At 41.1% G+C, this 16416-nt stretch overlaps 1 protein-coding gene across 1 annotated transcript in view; it reads right to left on the reverse strand.

Moving 5' to 3' along the window:
* gmip (GEM interacting protein) overlaps positions 1–15420 on the reverse strand; it is a gene marked incomplete at its 5' end in the record, with an annotated part of 60479 nt that extends 45059 nt beyond the window's left edge. The window contains 2 exons of the mRNA XM_084329009.1: positions 14413–14556; positions 15327–15420. Of these exons, the coding sequence (XP_084185135.1) occupies positions 14413–14556; positions 15327–15420 (238 nt within the window). The remainder of the gene's footprint in view (positions 1–14412; positions 14557–15326) is intronic.
* Between the last annotated feature and the right edge of the window lie 996 nt (positions 15421–16416).

Here is a 16416-nt window from a genome sequence, read left to right on the forward strand (position 1 = left end):
AATCCTCTTTCAGTGCCTCTGTGCCTGTTTTCTGTTCTTCTTCTTCTTCTTCTTTATTTTTTCCGGCAGGGTAAACGCAACATGGCGTATTACTGCCCTCCTCAGTTCTATACTCCGCCCCCAAATTGAGAAAAACTTAAATACGCATAGGCCTACAAAAAAATAAAAATAATAATAATAATAAATAAAATAACATTATATCCTCTGGTACAACTCTGCCTCGTGCAGAAATGTCAGCACTGCCCCTGTGATCAGCTGGTGGTTCTCATTATTCAGGCCAAAGAAAGATTTTAGAGAGAAAGAAGAAACTCCCAATTCTGATAACCTTTTAGAAAAGATTTCCCTTTCTTTCCTATACCGGCGGTCACATTCTAGAAAAACATGCTTGACAGTTTCAGGCTCTCCACATTCACACCGCCCATCTGGATGTTTTCCCACAATGCTTAAGGTACTGTTCAACCCACAATGTCCTTGTCCCAGCCTCAATCTACACATCTTGACCCTATCGCTCCTAGACCCATATCCAGCCACGTTGATTTTGACCCCGAGGCTGCAGAGAGAAATAGTGCCTCCCCTTGGTCCCCTTTTCCCACTCAGCCTGCCACTCAGCCTCAACTCCTTTCTTAATCTTCTCTCTGAGTTCAACTCTTCCCATTGAAATGCTTATCTCTTCTTCCCTTCCCAGGCTCTGTTTGCCAAGGGAATCAGCTCTCATTTCCCTCAATCCCAGCATGCCCCGGAACCCAGCAAAGCTCCACTGAACAGCCTGCCTTCTCAATCCTATATAAAACTAATATCATTTCCTAAATGAGATCAGGGCGAGCTTTAGACCTACCTGCACTCACAGCCATCAGTGCAGCAGCCGAGTCTGTTTTTTCTTCTTCTTCTTCTTGTGAATTTCCGGCAGTCTAGACACCTTTCGGCGTATTGCTGCCTAACTACAATCTAGTTTACACTCTTCTTCTTCTCATCTTCAAAACACATTAATATCATCTGTCTCCTTCTTCTCTGCTCCTATTGTCTGTGTGCTTCTTCTCTGCTCCTCTTGTCATTGTTTTTTACCATACATATTATTATTTATAGTATAATAGAACATTCTAGAACATTTGTGATGTCACAGTATGATGTCATAATAGAACATTCTAGAACATTTGTGATGTCACAGTATGATGTCATAATAGAACATTTGTGATGTCACAGTATGATGTCATAATAGAATAGGCAGTTAGCCTGGTATGCATGCCATTAGCGTTAGCCACGCTTCTAGGCCTATTTTCTTTTGGAAAGAATGATATATATTTTTTTTTAATAAAAACTTATAATCTTTTTTTTATTTTATATATTTTTTTGCATTCGACTAAGAGGTTGGCAGTCAACTACGGCTCCTTTCAATTGATTAGTCGACTATTCGACTAATTCTCGAAGTCAACTTCCTGTCTGTTGTTGCTAGGCAACTGCAGCGTGGGGGGAGCCTGTTCAGTCTGGTACATTGTGTACGCTTCATTTAGTGGAGAAACGGATGTTAAAGCGGCAAATTAAAGACTTTCAAGCGGAATTTTCTTCAGTCCTTCACAATGCCAAAGAGCTGCTGTGTTACGCGTTGTACTAATGACAAAAACAGAAATCCAAATCGGAAGTTTTATACCATCACAGAGGAAAAAGTGGCTGGTGGCTAACGTTCGGCTAACTCGCTCTGATGTTGTGGTCGTGGTAATCAGGGGGAATCACCAGAAAGGCTTTCGAAATAGTGAAATGCCTTGTTGGCCTCAATATTTTCAAAACAAATCGTATGAAAATGTTATGAAATGAACAAGAATGTGATAAAACATGTAATAAAAACGGAGCTCAATGCATGGATTTGATGGTAGAAATCCGTATGGTCCCCCTATACCAAGATGGCGGCGCTCTCGTGACATCAGAGTGTCTTCGAGAATAGGGGTCAGCCCTAGTTGCAATACAGACGCACAGTTAGTTAATGCACGTTCTAGTCTCCTCTCTTGTTATTTCACACAAACAGCTACCCCTAGTAGCTGCCTGGCTTCTTATGTTGCCGACATATCCTACAGAACATTCCTTAAAATAGAAAGAATTGATTTGCTTGTTAGCCATGTTGATCACAGCGAAACCACAGCTCCGATGCATAATGGCATTAGCTAAACAAAACTTGTTTGAAGGTAAATTGGCTTTCAGTGTGTCAGAGCGAGCGCACTCAAGTTGTGCAGACTGGACGCTGACTGAAGAGTCAGTTTATCAGAGCGTAGCAGTGAATTTATTAACTCACCTTAACACTTTCAGTGCCACGCCTCCGGTGCCCCGGAACCCTGTTGCGTGCCACCACCCACTTCAATGACAGAGCTCTCATATTTGCGAATGCATAAACTATATCTTAAATTATGGCTATGTGTCTAATATGGCCGTCGCTTATCAATAACTTGTTTGCAGTCAACATTGTCGAAACAGATTTTTTTTTTTAATCGGTTCATTTCCGTTTTATACCATTTTGAAAAACGCTTGTTTTTTGAAAGTTCCAGAAAAAAATTAAGATTCTGTGATAAACGCCCTTTACTGGAATACACTGGAATACACAAAACACGTTGTAATTTTTCGGCCTATTTATGAATAGTTTTCAAATAAACGCTAGATTATCGATAGTATGTGTACTTATGCACGCTATAGAAGCGGGCTCTTATTTCCTGAACGAACACACACACACACATATGGCACACGCTGATATATAGGTGAAAATAGCTCTGATTATCCCAAGACTGGTAAAATAGATTCCTTACCTCAGATCAGATGTTCTCCAAAAAGATTATTCCAATTCCTGATCGCCATTCCAAATATCGATCGCGTTTATTGATCCAATGCTGGGTACTGGAAACACACATTCTCCGCTGTTCTGGTGGTGGGCAATGACTTGGATCGTCTCCGGTTACTTGTCTGACAAGTAAAATGTGGAAGCAGGTCTTTTTTTTCTCCATGCGTTTCATTCAATCCAATCCAAAGGGGTGCAGTACCATCCGGAGAGACGATAGGGCGCGGTATTTTCCCTGTTCGAGTTCAGACAGATCCCTACTGGTGCAGTACCATCCGGAGAGACGATAGGGGGCGGTATTTTCCCTGTTCGAGTTCAGACAGATCCCTACTGGTAACGTGAGGCTAGATTGATGAAAAATGAAGAAATCGCTAATAAATAAAAAAAACTATTAAAAACGAGATCTTTCATCGGCTGGCACTCAACGGTTGGCATGAACTAACGAGATTTCCCGTTGTTGGCACTGAAAGTGTTAATATACGGTGTCGCTTGTCATTGTCAACATGAACAATAAACATAGCCGTCTGTGGCAACGCTAGCTCACTAGCTCGCTAACGTCTTAAATTCAATAAGAAGCTTGCTAACGTTAGCTCGCTTTAAAAGCAAGCTTTCAGGAGGGGCGGGGGTGCCGTTGGCGGGGCGGGCACGTGAGTGGCAAGGCTCGAGAGAGAGGACTCCTTCATTTTGTGTGAAAGGCGATCTCCGAAATTTTATTTCTTTATCTAAAAACCGAACTATTCAGTCAGATATCGATTTATTATGAAAGTATATACAGTCCAATTACAATTTCAATAACTTTCCAGCACTTTATACACAATTCAAGCACTTTTCAAACCTTGAAAACATCACATTGAAATACAAGCATTTTCAAGGATTTCCAGTACCCGTACGAACCCATATATCCACATCTGCCTGTACATACCTGCACATAATCCTTTTTACATATCTGAAGATACTATATCCATATCTGTACATATCCCTTACCAACTCTTACTAGTTACGCTGCTGGCCAGTATGACTTACTACCATAGTGTCTTTATACCTGTATCTCTGTACATTAATACTACAACTCTGTACATACATCTGATTAGCACTATTACTCGGTAGTACTAATTTTATACCTAGTTTAATCACCTGTACATTGTATATCACTGTTGCACTTTACTGTTACATTTGCACTCTGGTTGGATGCCAAACCTTCGTTGTGCTGTATAATGACAAATTGACAATACATTTGAGATTGAATCTAATCGAATCTAATCTAATGACAATACATTTAAATCTAATCGAATCTAAATCTAATTTATTTTTGTTGTACTGTACTTGTGCCATACTGTACTAATCTAATCATTTGTCATAATTACAATATAATCATGACATTTGAGACAAATGCACAATTGATCAGTTGGTGTCTCTCTCTCTCTCTCTCTCTCTCTCTCTCTCTCTCTCTCTCTCCAACGAAACCTCCCCCTGCTGCAGTACCACCTGCCCCCCCCCCCACCCATCCATCCACCCAACCCTCCAATGTACAGTTTCTTCCCCTTCGAATGTGTATATATATATATAAAACAGTACTGTATATTTGTAGTCATGTATGTCATAAATGTCTTGATGAATTGAAAATGGAGGACCCTGATGTAAACAAGACAAAAGTATTTTTCTGGTCTGCATCCTCTTAGCAGTTGTTTGTATTAATTTCAATCTGTTAAGTCTGTCTGCCTCTCGATCTCTCGTCCTCTTGTTTCTCACACACACACACACACACACACACACACACACACACACACACACACACACACACACACACACACACACACACACACACACACACACACACACACACACACACACACACACACACACACACACACACACACACACACACACACACACACACACACACACACACACACACACACACACACACACACACACACACACACACACACACACACACACACACACACACACACACACACACACACACACACACACACACACACACACACACACACACACACACACACACACACACACACACACACTCCATTTAGGTCAACCACATCCTGTTTGCAATTTGTGTCACAGAAGGTCCTAGTTTTTCACACCAACAGCCAACGTTCCAGTCATACAGTAGAGTGAATTGAGATGCGAGACAGCGAGGCTAATTCCACCACTCAGTTCTGTCAAGAAGGATCCTGCTTGATGTTTGGAATACTGTGATTCTCTACACTTTAAAATGTTTAAGGATATAGGACTGTGTTTCAAATGATCGATTTTCCCTGGTTTTGGATTGATCTTCATTTGAATCGATAAAAAAATTCCAAAAATCCCCCCCCTTTTTTTTTTATATGCTATATTGTGTTGACTGCTGCAGTGTGTTGGTCATGTTGAATAAAAAGTATATTAATGTAACTGCTTTGTGGTCAGTTCTTAATGTAAACATTGTTATTTCTAATAACGCTCCTTGAACAATTTACAGCATTGGTTCTCTGAGAGTCTCTTTCATATCCTAGGGAAATTGGTATTGTAACTGAAATATCCCTTGTGAATAACCTTGTGAATCGGAAATCAGATCGCTTCGGTGTCAGGATTGGGGTGGGGGGGGGGGGGGGGGGGTAGGACACACACAAAAAGGGGAATCTTAACTTCACTGGCAACAGCCCGTTGAGGAAGATTTGCCCACCGGCGCGATGCGCCACTTTGCCAACCTCTAGCGGCTCGGGTGTGCATATCTTTTTATTTTTTTTATCCACTTTTTCTCCTCTTTTTCTATTTTTCTCCCATCCCAATTCCACTGTGCCAATTCTTCCCTCCCCTGTCTTGAACGTTGCTCGCATATGCCCCCCACTGGCCGGTTGTAGGGAGGATAGAAGCCTTGCATCACGTGTCCCCTCCGATACACGAGGAGGCAGCCCGTCACATCTTTTCACCTGCCAGCGCGGACTCTCATTGGCGAGGTGTAACGTGTGGGAGGCTCACACTACCCCCGCCATTTCCTGTCTCTGCTGTGCAGGCGTCCCCAACGTAATCTGTCCACAACGTCCAGATTACCACACATCGACTTCCACCCGCTAACTCTGCCAATTGAGTTAGTATGACGGCTGGCCCAAGCCGGAGGCAACGCAGACAGCCGGATTCAAACCCGGTGTCTCTTGCGTTGGTGACGAGCGCAATGTCCGCTCCGCTACCCAGCCGCCCTGGGTGTGCATATCTTTTGATACAATATATATTTAATTAAAGCCATATTTGTTGCCTGTCGATTGCCGTTCCATGCCGATATGTAAGGGGTGCGCCGAAGTACACAGCAGACTTTTTTTTTTTTCGAATACCACCCGCGACTCCCGAGGCTCTACCTCCGTCAATCATTTGGCGATCTTGAGAATTATTGGACAGGGTTGTAACCAATGAGTCTGGCTTTCCAATGATACCCCACGTGGGAATGAGCAAATCAGGGATCTAGGTAAAAAGTCACAAGCGCAAACAGGAAGAGAAATCTCCGCGGAATGCATTGGAGTCAATGAGGAAATCGTTTTCTGCAGCCTTTTCTTTTTCTCACTTTTGACCAAAATCGCTCCTAATCACTCATTTCTGAACGGATTTTTAAGAAATTTGGACATGTACTACACAAGACTTCAGGCTATGGACCCAGGGTGTTCCAACTTTTTTGGAAATACTACTTCTGGACTACTAACTACTACAGAACTTGTAAGTCGCTTTGGATAAAAGCGTCAGCTAAATGACTAAAGGTAAATGTAATTTAAATGTACAGAAGAACGTGAGTAACAAGTTTTTCTACAACTCAAGTTCAGACCTATGTTACTCTATTTCATTAGCACTAAAAGTGAATTTTCTTTATTGTATCAGAAACCGCAGAATGTCATCTTTCAAATGGGACCAGGCTCATGCATGTGCTATAAGTATAACATATAGTATTTTGGTTTGGAAAAGAAGTATGCAGTCCTCAAGTTCAAGTAAAAAAATTGCCACTTTTGGGGGCGCCAGTTAAGAGGTTAAAGTTATCCCAGAGGGGTAACCACTAGAATCGCTGAGCGATGAGAGAGGGTGGGGGGGAACATAAGAATACACATTTTAAACTACCAGTATAAAATAAGTGGGTAAAAATCCCCAAATAGCCACCACTGCCTAGCAGTCAAAAACAACAAGAAAAACAACAGCACTAGAGACAGAGAAAACCCTAGAAGCATGAGCTTGGGACACTCCTCTACTGTTGAGGGAAAAACATGAAATGGACAAGCATCCGAACAGTCAATCAAACCTACTTAAAGGCACTGCACACCTGACACCAATCAGGTGGCAATCAAGCCCACACACCTGCCATGCCGCATGGCAATTAACTGCAGAGGCCAGTGATTGACAGCTGTCCCTCACAGAAAGACGAAATAGACAGCCTTCCCTCACACAGAAAGACGAAATAAAGCCAAAGCACCTTAGAATAAACTGGATCAGAAGCACACATTTCCTAATAGGTTATATATTACATTAAACTAGAGCATACTCTGTTAGTAATACTTCTATTTTACTAATATGTTACTACTGACACCAAATAAAAAAAATTATGTTAAGATTAGATCAAATGTATGGTCATCATACAAGTACAGTACAACAAAAATAAGACTGGAAATGTAAGAGTAAAGTGCAACAGTAATATACAATGTACAGGTGAATAAACTGGATCTAAAAATATATAAATGAGTACTACTGACTGAGTAATAGTGCTAATCAGATGTATGTACAGAGTTGTAGTATTAATATGTACAGTGATACAGGTATAAAGACACTATGGTAGTAAGTCATACTGGCCAGCAGTGTAACTAGTAAGAGTAAGGGATATGTACAGATATAGATATAGTATCAGATATGTAAAAAGGATTATATGCAGGTATGTACAGACAGATGTGTGTGTATATATATGGTAAGAATATATATACATATTCTACTCTAGCTAATGTTTAAAAGACAAAAGAGTTCTGTTGAATGAAAATACTGAAGTGATACAGAGCACTGGGTTGAACAGTTGGCCACTGAACGTGACAAGATGGAGGAAGAGATTAGGGGGTCCGGCGATGACCCTGCACTGACTAGGAGGATGTAACAAAACCACAAATGCCCTGGCAGACACACACATGCGTTAAAAAGCTAAATCCGCCACACACGCTAGGACACACACCATACTGTACCTCATAATACAGTCTACCCATATAACTCTGTATGATAGCATGTACAATAGTGCTGTATACACTGTATATATATTAATATTTACAGCATATATATATATATCCATATCTGTCTGAATATACCTGCATATATACCTACTTATACACCTGCATATAACTCTGTATGATAGCATGCACAATAATGCGGTATATACCGTGTATATATATATATATATTTATTCTTACCGTATAATATATCTATCCACATCTGTCTGTACATACCTCCATATAACCCTTTTTACATATCTGTAGATAGTAGATACTATATCTATATCTGTACATATCCCTTACCTACTCTTTATAGTTACGCTGCTGGACAGTAGGAGGTAGGATGAAGAAATAATGAATGTGATAATAATCACAGGTCTTAATCTACCTTTTTTTACTGTTACATTTGCACTCTGGTTGGATGCCAAACTTCTTTTCTGTTGTACTGTACTTGTGCTGTGCTGTATGATGACAACACATTTGAATCTAATCTAATGCGTTCACGTGAACATACACTCACAAAAGGAGAACCGTGTCCTAAATCCTCCATTAGCAGAGTTCAGTAACCTGAGGAACAAACCCACTCCGTTGGCAAAAAGGAGAAAACACTCAAACCCCACAGAGAGCCGGGCGGCGGGGCTTTTGAAAAGGTGCCACTTCTTAAAAAAAAACGTAAACTGTCTCACTTCAAAAAAAAATATTAAACTGTCTCACTTCAAAAAAAATTATTAAACTGTCTCACTTCTAAAAAACCCTTAAACTGTCTCACTTCTAAAAAAAAACCTTAAACTGTCTCACTTCTAAAAAAAAAACTTAAACTGTCTCGCTTCAAAAAAAAAAAAAACTGAAACTGTCTCACTCCTCAGCGCCGCTCACCTGTGGGTCTGGAGGACGAGTCTTTGTCGGGCAGTTGAGATTCTTCCATTTCCACACTCTCTCCACTACACACCACCAAGGCCCCTACAGACACCACCGCCACGCCACCTCCACAGAGGTCACCGGACCGCAGGCGTATAGGGAGTAAAAGGAACACAAGGCCGCCCCCCCCCCCCACCCAGAAAGCAGGAAATCGGTGCTGAAATAACGCACACAGACTGGAGACACACTTCTGGTATACACTGTGTGCAGCAGTCTTGAGCTCTCTACCCCTGGTCTTTGGTTCTCAAAATGATCTTCCTCTCACGGAGGGGGGAGGTTGGCCAACAGGGGTTTGTCACGGCGAGAAGGGGAAGTGTGTCTCGGTGTCACGGTTATATAGGCCACGCCTCTCCGGTGTCATCGCCGTAGTGTTTATGTCGCCCCTGTGTTGGCAAAATACGAGTGACTTCACTGTTTTGGTGTTGTCACGGTATACACGCTGTACTTTGGATGCCGGTTACCGGTGTGATCCTGGCCCGCTTGGCACTTAAAGGGGCACTCCGCTGGATAAGCAACACTGGTTTATTTTGCATGTAATCTCGCACGTGATCTCAAAACGACAAAATGACATATCACGCCAGTTCGGGTACCTTGTGCATACTGCACCTGTTGTGTATACGGTTTACTTTTACTCTTACCCTGATAGCATATATATATTCAGATTCAAATTCTTTCATTGCCTATATTTAGAAATATTATGATAAAAACCGATACATACAACCGGGCATACAAAAACATAGTTCTATATTCAGAGTTAATTCTATTGTTTACACTGTTTATTTTCTCATGTTTTTATATTCAGAGTTAATTATATTGTTTACATTGACTGTATATTTATTCTCATATTTCTATATTCAGATCTAAACAACACTGTTTTATTTTGCATGTAATCTCTCGCACGTTATCTGAAAACGCCGAACACGTTTTGCACACGTTAATTTGGTCTGGCGCTTATTGAGGGTTAAGAGTTTGAATATTACCTCCGGGGGGACGACACTGTACTTGTGTCGTATTAATTACAGCTCAATGACATGATTTAGATTGAAAAAAATGCAACAGGGATTGCTATTTTTCCATGTCCATAATTTCATTCAGCTGTGATTAATAAATGAATGCAACACGAGGATTAGGTGTCCTCCGATGACATCGCTGGAGGACATATTGAAACTCGCAATAACTGTCAAGACTAAATGTATGTGTGTGAAAGTGTTTTAGGATGTGTGCGAGATTTTACAAGCATTGTTTTGCGGTGAAGTGCCCCTTTTAATATTGGGTGGGGGAAGAAGAAAAAAGGGTGTCGCTAGAACAATGATGTGCTTAGCTCAGCTAAAATAGACTGGTGTCAATATGGAACATTTCAAAAGACATTGTTTAATATACATACATTTTGTCAGGATACATAACTTTGCCCAAAATATAGTTTTAGAAACCCACAGGGGTGTAAAAGGTACCCAGAAATTATAAAGTATGGGTACCGTAACAAAATCGTACTCAAGTAAAAGTCAGAGTATCTGGCTAAAAACACACTTGAGTAAAAGTAAAAAAGTTTCTACTTTTAAATGTACTTAAGTACTAAAAAGAAAAGAAAAGTAAAAACTTTTTTTATTCCAGGGCAATGGAATGTTCCGTTTCGTCCTCTTCATCACTCGTACTATCGTTTGTGGCCATCTTCTGTAGCTTGTCACTCTGACTGTCTATTCTTCTGATAGCAGGTGTTTAATCAAAGATCCCCGCTTTCTAGTCTTGCACAAGGACCAATCAGCATGGGTATGGGCGGGTTCATTTTCCATTGATGGGGATTTGATTGGCTGTTTTTAAATAAAGTGCGGCCGCAGGGTTAATAACGTTAACGTTAACGTTAGTTCGGCCAGAGAAACAAATATAGTAGTAGTTGTAGTTTGTAGGTTTGTAGGAGTAAAAAGTTTTTTTTCTCTGAAATGTAATGGAGTAAAAGTACAAGTATACAAACCTAATAATACTCGAGTAAAGTACAAATCCGAAGTACATTTAATAATAATAATAATAATAATAATTATTAATAATAATAATAATAATAATAATAATAATAATAATAATAATAATAATAATAATAATAATAATAATAATAATAATAATAATAATAATGGATTGGATTTATATAGCGCTTTTCTCTGACTAAGGCCCCGTTTAGACGGAAACGCTAGCAGGTGAATCCGCAAAAATATTTTTTCGGATGTGCCTTTCGTTTATACGGAAACGGCGTTTTTACGGGGTGAAACCGCAAAAAAGTGAGACTACCTTCCAGGGTGGAATTCCTAGAAACGCAAAAGCTTTGCGCTCTCGTCTAAACTGTAAAACCGTATAAATCTGTTAAAACGATGACGAAAGGGTTGTCACGGCTCTGGTCGCGCGTACTGCTTACGTCACAGGTAGCAGGTATGCGCCAGTAGCCGAGACGTAAACAAAGCAAGTATGTCTGACTATTATCAACGGAGATCACCTGAAGGCTACATTGGCAGTACTTTTAACCCTTTCACTGCCACACGACAGAAGGTTAACCCTTTACTATCACACAACCGGCTGTTGTGTGGCAGTGAAAGGGTTAAATACACAAGAATCTGTCCCGCGGCGTGAGTGGACCCACTGTCTGTGAGTAACTCTGCTTTGGTACAATCACATTCCCCATCCACAGTCTGCGAATCAGAGGCAGAGTAGGGCGGGTCTTCACAGCACGTCATGTGACATATGCGCCAATCGTGTGACAGCGGGGCTCCGTCGTTATAGCGTCGTCTGCACGGAGAATTCCACCCCAAAACGCTCGTCTAAACGTAAAATTAAAAGTGAAACCGCAAGATGACTTTTGCGGTTTCTGTTCACAAAACGCTCGTCTAAACGTAGCCTCAGAGCGCTTCACAGAGTCCATTATTCGTTCATACACAGTCATACCGGTGGTGGTAAGCTACAATTGCAGCCAGAGCTGCCCTGAAACCCATTGTTTAATTCAGGGGTCTCCAAAGGACACAGCTGACAATTAAATAAGATTTGTCTCAAGGAACACCTTTCTGGGGAGACTTCTATTCTCTTACATGTCACTTAGTACAGAACGGCACAGTACACACTACTCAGTGGTGAATGCGTGTGTGGAGACTCAACAAGGGAGGACGATTCTGCACCTCTTAGGAGGCCGATGGATGTGCTGACGATTAAATTCATACAATTAAAACCAAGGCATTTTGGCAACATGTCTTCATCGTTCAAGTTCAATCCACACCCACCCACACACACGCAGACAGACAGACAGACAGACATACAGACAGACAGACAGACAGACAGACAGACAGACAGACAGACAGACAGACAGACAGACAGACAGACAGACAGACAGACAGACAGACAGACGCACACGCACACACACACACACACACACACACACACACACACGCACACACACACACACACACAAATTTGGTCTCACAGCAGTTGGTCTCTATTCCTCTATTATAACCGAGCCTATCAAACTATAACTGGCTGGGGGTTTAACAATGGCACCAGACAACTTATTTTCGGCAATGAATGTGTCGCCGATCTACAGACAGAAGCCGATCACGTTACACTGTCTGCAGCCACGCCACTGTAGAATATAACCGGGGTTAGGAGAAACTACAGTATTATTCACACTGTCTGCAGCCACCCTACTGTAGAATATAACCGGGGTTAGAAGAAACTACAGTATTCACAGGTCACAGGTTACACCCCTTGATGATTTTGTAAACATTGCAAAATCACATTATGAGTCACACCTTTGATAATGACAACTGTTATTTAACGTTGCAACCGCCTGACTCTTAACCCACATAACCTGCATGGACTATACAATGTATTTCATGCCAGTTAGGGTACCTTGTGTGTGTATACTGTTTACTTTTACTCTTACCCATAGTATATTCAGATTCAAATTCTTTATTGCCTATATTTAGAAATATGATAAAAAAAACGATACATACAACTGTGTTTTTAATCATATTTTTGTATTCAGATCTAATTCTATTGCCTATACTTATGTCTTTCTACTATTACCCTGCCCATACCTGTACCTCCCCTCCCCCATGCTGCTATGACGCCCAGATTTCCCCCAAGGGGCTCAATAAAGGAATATCTTATCTCATCGTATCTTAACTGAGACCATCTGTTTTGACGGACGGCCCGGAGTACCTCTGACTCTGTCAGTGGTACATAGTGACACTGCAGCTTATTTTCACCTGCGATTGCATGTGGAGAGAGAGCAGCGCTGAGAGTGAAACCGCCGATGAGAGTAGAGATTAGATTAGATTAAAATGTATCGTCATCAGCCAGCACAAGTACAGTACAATGAAAAGAAGTTTGGCATCCAACCATGCAGAGTGCAAATGTAACAGTAAAGTGCAGTAGTATTATAGGCCTACAATGTACAGGTGATTAAACTGGGTATATATTAATATTAATATGTACAGTGATACATTTTACATTTTACATTTTGTCATTTAGCGGACGCTTTTATCCAAAGCGACTTACAAGTTCTGTACGACAAGTCAGCAGGAAGGGTACAACTCTTTCAGCTGAGTAACAATGTTGAAACAGTGCTGAAACTTGGGTGCTGCACTGCTGCAGTATTGAGTGCATAGACAATAAGACATATTAGTATAGTAGGAGGAGTGCATGGTAGTATAGGACAGTAAGAAGGTTAGTGTTTAGTGTCAGATATCGATTGAAGAAGTGTGTTTTAGGCGACAGCGAAAGATTGGTCGGGATTCGGCTGTCCTGATGCCTGATACAGGTATAAAGACACTATGGTAGTAACTCATACTGGCCAGTAGTATAGTTGTTTTATACATTCGCAGGACGCCTCAAGACCCACTAGAGATCCCTGTGAGGTCCATAGTTATTACCGCTAGTATATATATATTTTATATTTATATATAGTGGTATAACGCATGTATACCTTGATCTGACAAAACTGACTCATATATATTCTAATAGCCCAGGTTGTTCCGAAGAAAAAAAAAAGATGTACATCACTTCATTGTACAATACAGGGTTTAGGTTTTACAAGCAGTTTTATAAAAGTTGACCAGGTGAACTTAAAATATCACTAAAAATAGCTGTGACCTGTAAGTGTTTTAAATGATGAAGCCTGGGGGGTTGAATTGATAGACCACCACGACACTTCCGGTATTCTGAAATCATGGGAGAGAGCGCGGGGGGGGGGGGGGGAGAGAAAATGAATGAATGTGGATGAGAGCCTTGACATTAAGTGGTTGTAGCTACGGCTGTGGGGGTGCGGGAGACATGATCCAATAGACTTGTATATACGCCTGAGTCTCCTGAATACGGAGAGACCAATCCCAAATTGATAAACCTAGTGGGCAATCCTAGTGGGCAATCTGCACATGCACATTGGGGAGTATAGGTGCTGAAAAAGGGGTTGATAGTACTAACCTGAGAGAGAGGCCTGGAGCAGGGAGAGGGCATGGTTCACAGAGGATCCACCCAGGTTTGGGTATCGCTGGGTCAGAGTCTGCAGAGCCTCCTGGACGGCCTCTAGTCCCAGGGTGACCTTGGCCTGAGGAGGCCCCCCTGACTCTGGGGAGGACCGGCGACACACAAGGCTGAGCGTTAGGGGACAGAGAACAGACAGAGCATCTGGAACCATCTCCAGAAGCTGGAGCTCATCAGGCACGGAATGTATTAGATTAGATTATAATGTATTGTCGTCGTCATACAGCACAACTACAGTACAACGAGAAGAAGTTTGTCATCCAACCAGAGTGCTAATGTAACAGTAAAGTGCAATAGTAATGTACAGGTGATTATACTGGGTATAAAATATATAGATTAGTACTACCGAGTAACAGTGCTAATCAGATGTACAGAGTTGTAGTATTAATATGTACATTACATGTACATAAGCGTCTTTGAGCATCTGGAAAAGCGCTATATAAAATAGATGTATTATTATTATTATTATTATTATTATTATTATTATTATTATTACATTGATACAGGTATGAAGACAATACTGATAGTAAGTCATACTGGCCAGCAGTGTACATAACTAGTAACAGTGGGTAAGGGATATGTACAGATATAGATATATAGTATCTGTACTGTACAGACCTAAAGATGAGAAGAATAGCGACACCTGTTGAAAATGACCTGGGTACAGAAAATAACTGCGGGCTACTCACCTAAAGTGGGAAAACGGACCCTACACCCAGTAGTTGATTGATACACAAACAACCACAATTCAACATTCGGCTATATACTTGTAGGATACTATAATGAATACATTATAATATTTTCATGAGCCTAGTGAACCAGTAATAGGAGGGGGACGTGTTGCTCAAACTTACCGCGGCGATCCTCGTAAAGTAATCGGAGTCGCTTCAACCGTTCAGCCACGGAGCGCAGTTGAGACGCGACCCACGACAGGTCGTAGTCATCCATCATAATAATTATATAATAATATTTATCAACACATATACACGTGTAAATATATGTTAAATCGGCCTAATCCAGGTGTGCCTGCATCATGGTTTAGTAGACCGGAGAGTCTCCAGGTCTAATATTGTCTCTAGATGAAATACAACAAGTGCAGTCTTGCGTCTGTCTGTGTCTCCACTGCCAGGGACCTCGTTCAACTGCATTCCGATTTCGCAACAGCTCCGCCGTTTCACTGCGGTTAATTAATAAGGTATAGTTTAATAATATTTGATATTATTAGTCTCTCTCTCTCTCCGTCTCCATATGCGTAATTTAATCGCATTTTTTTGTGGGATATGTTGGGAGGGCTGACCTCCACTTTTGATGAACTCAAAACGACAGTTGAACCACGTCGGGCCGCCTGCAGGCTGCAGCTACTGGGAGATTTAGGGACCGTCGTGAAAGTGCAACATGGATGGATGGATGGATGAATGAATGAATGAATGAATGAATGAATGAATGAATGAATGAATGAATGAATGAATGAATGAATGAATGAATGAGTGGGTGGATGAATGAATGGATGGATGAATGAATGAATGAATGAATGAATGAATGAAAACTTTATTTAACAGATTGCAGAATGGGTACAATACAGTACGGCTCAATACACACAATTGTTAAGGGGATGCAGACTAGAGAAAGACGTTTGTCTTGTTTACATCAGGGTCCCCCATTTTCAATTCATAGTGAACATTCATGGAACATTTCGATCTTCAATAACTTGTTTTTTCCCCCTCCAACTTCTCAAACCCACTGCTAGTTAGTTAGTTGTAACACAAGCACCGGTGACCTAACGCCATATTTATGAGCGTTTCATGCTTCACACTTCAATGTCACTATGAATTGAAAATGGGGGACCCCTGATGTAAAAACAAGACAAAAGTCTTTCTCTGGTCTGCAGCTCCTTAACAATTGTGTGTATTGAGCTGTACTGTATTGTACCCATTCTGCAATCTG

The sequence above is a fragment of the Notolepis coatsorum genome (genome assembly GCF_963971535.1).
Source record: "Notolepis coatsorum genome assembly, chromosome: 14".
NCBI lineage: Eukaryota > Metazoa > Chordata > Actinopteri > Aulopiformes > Paralepididae > Notolepis > Notolepis coatsorum.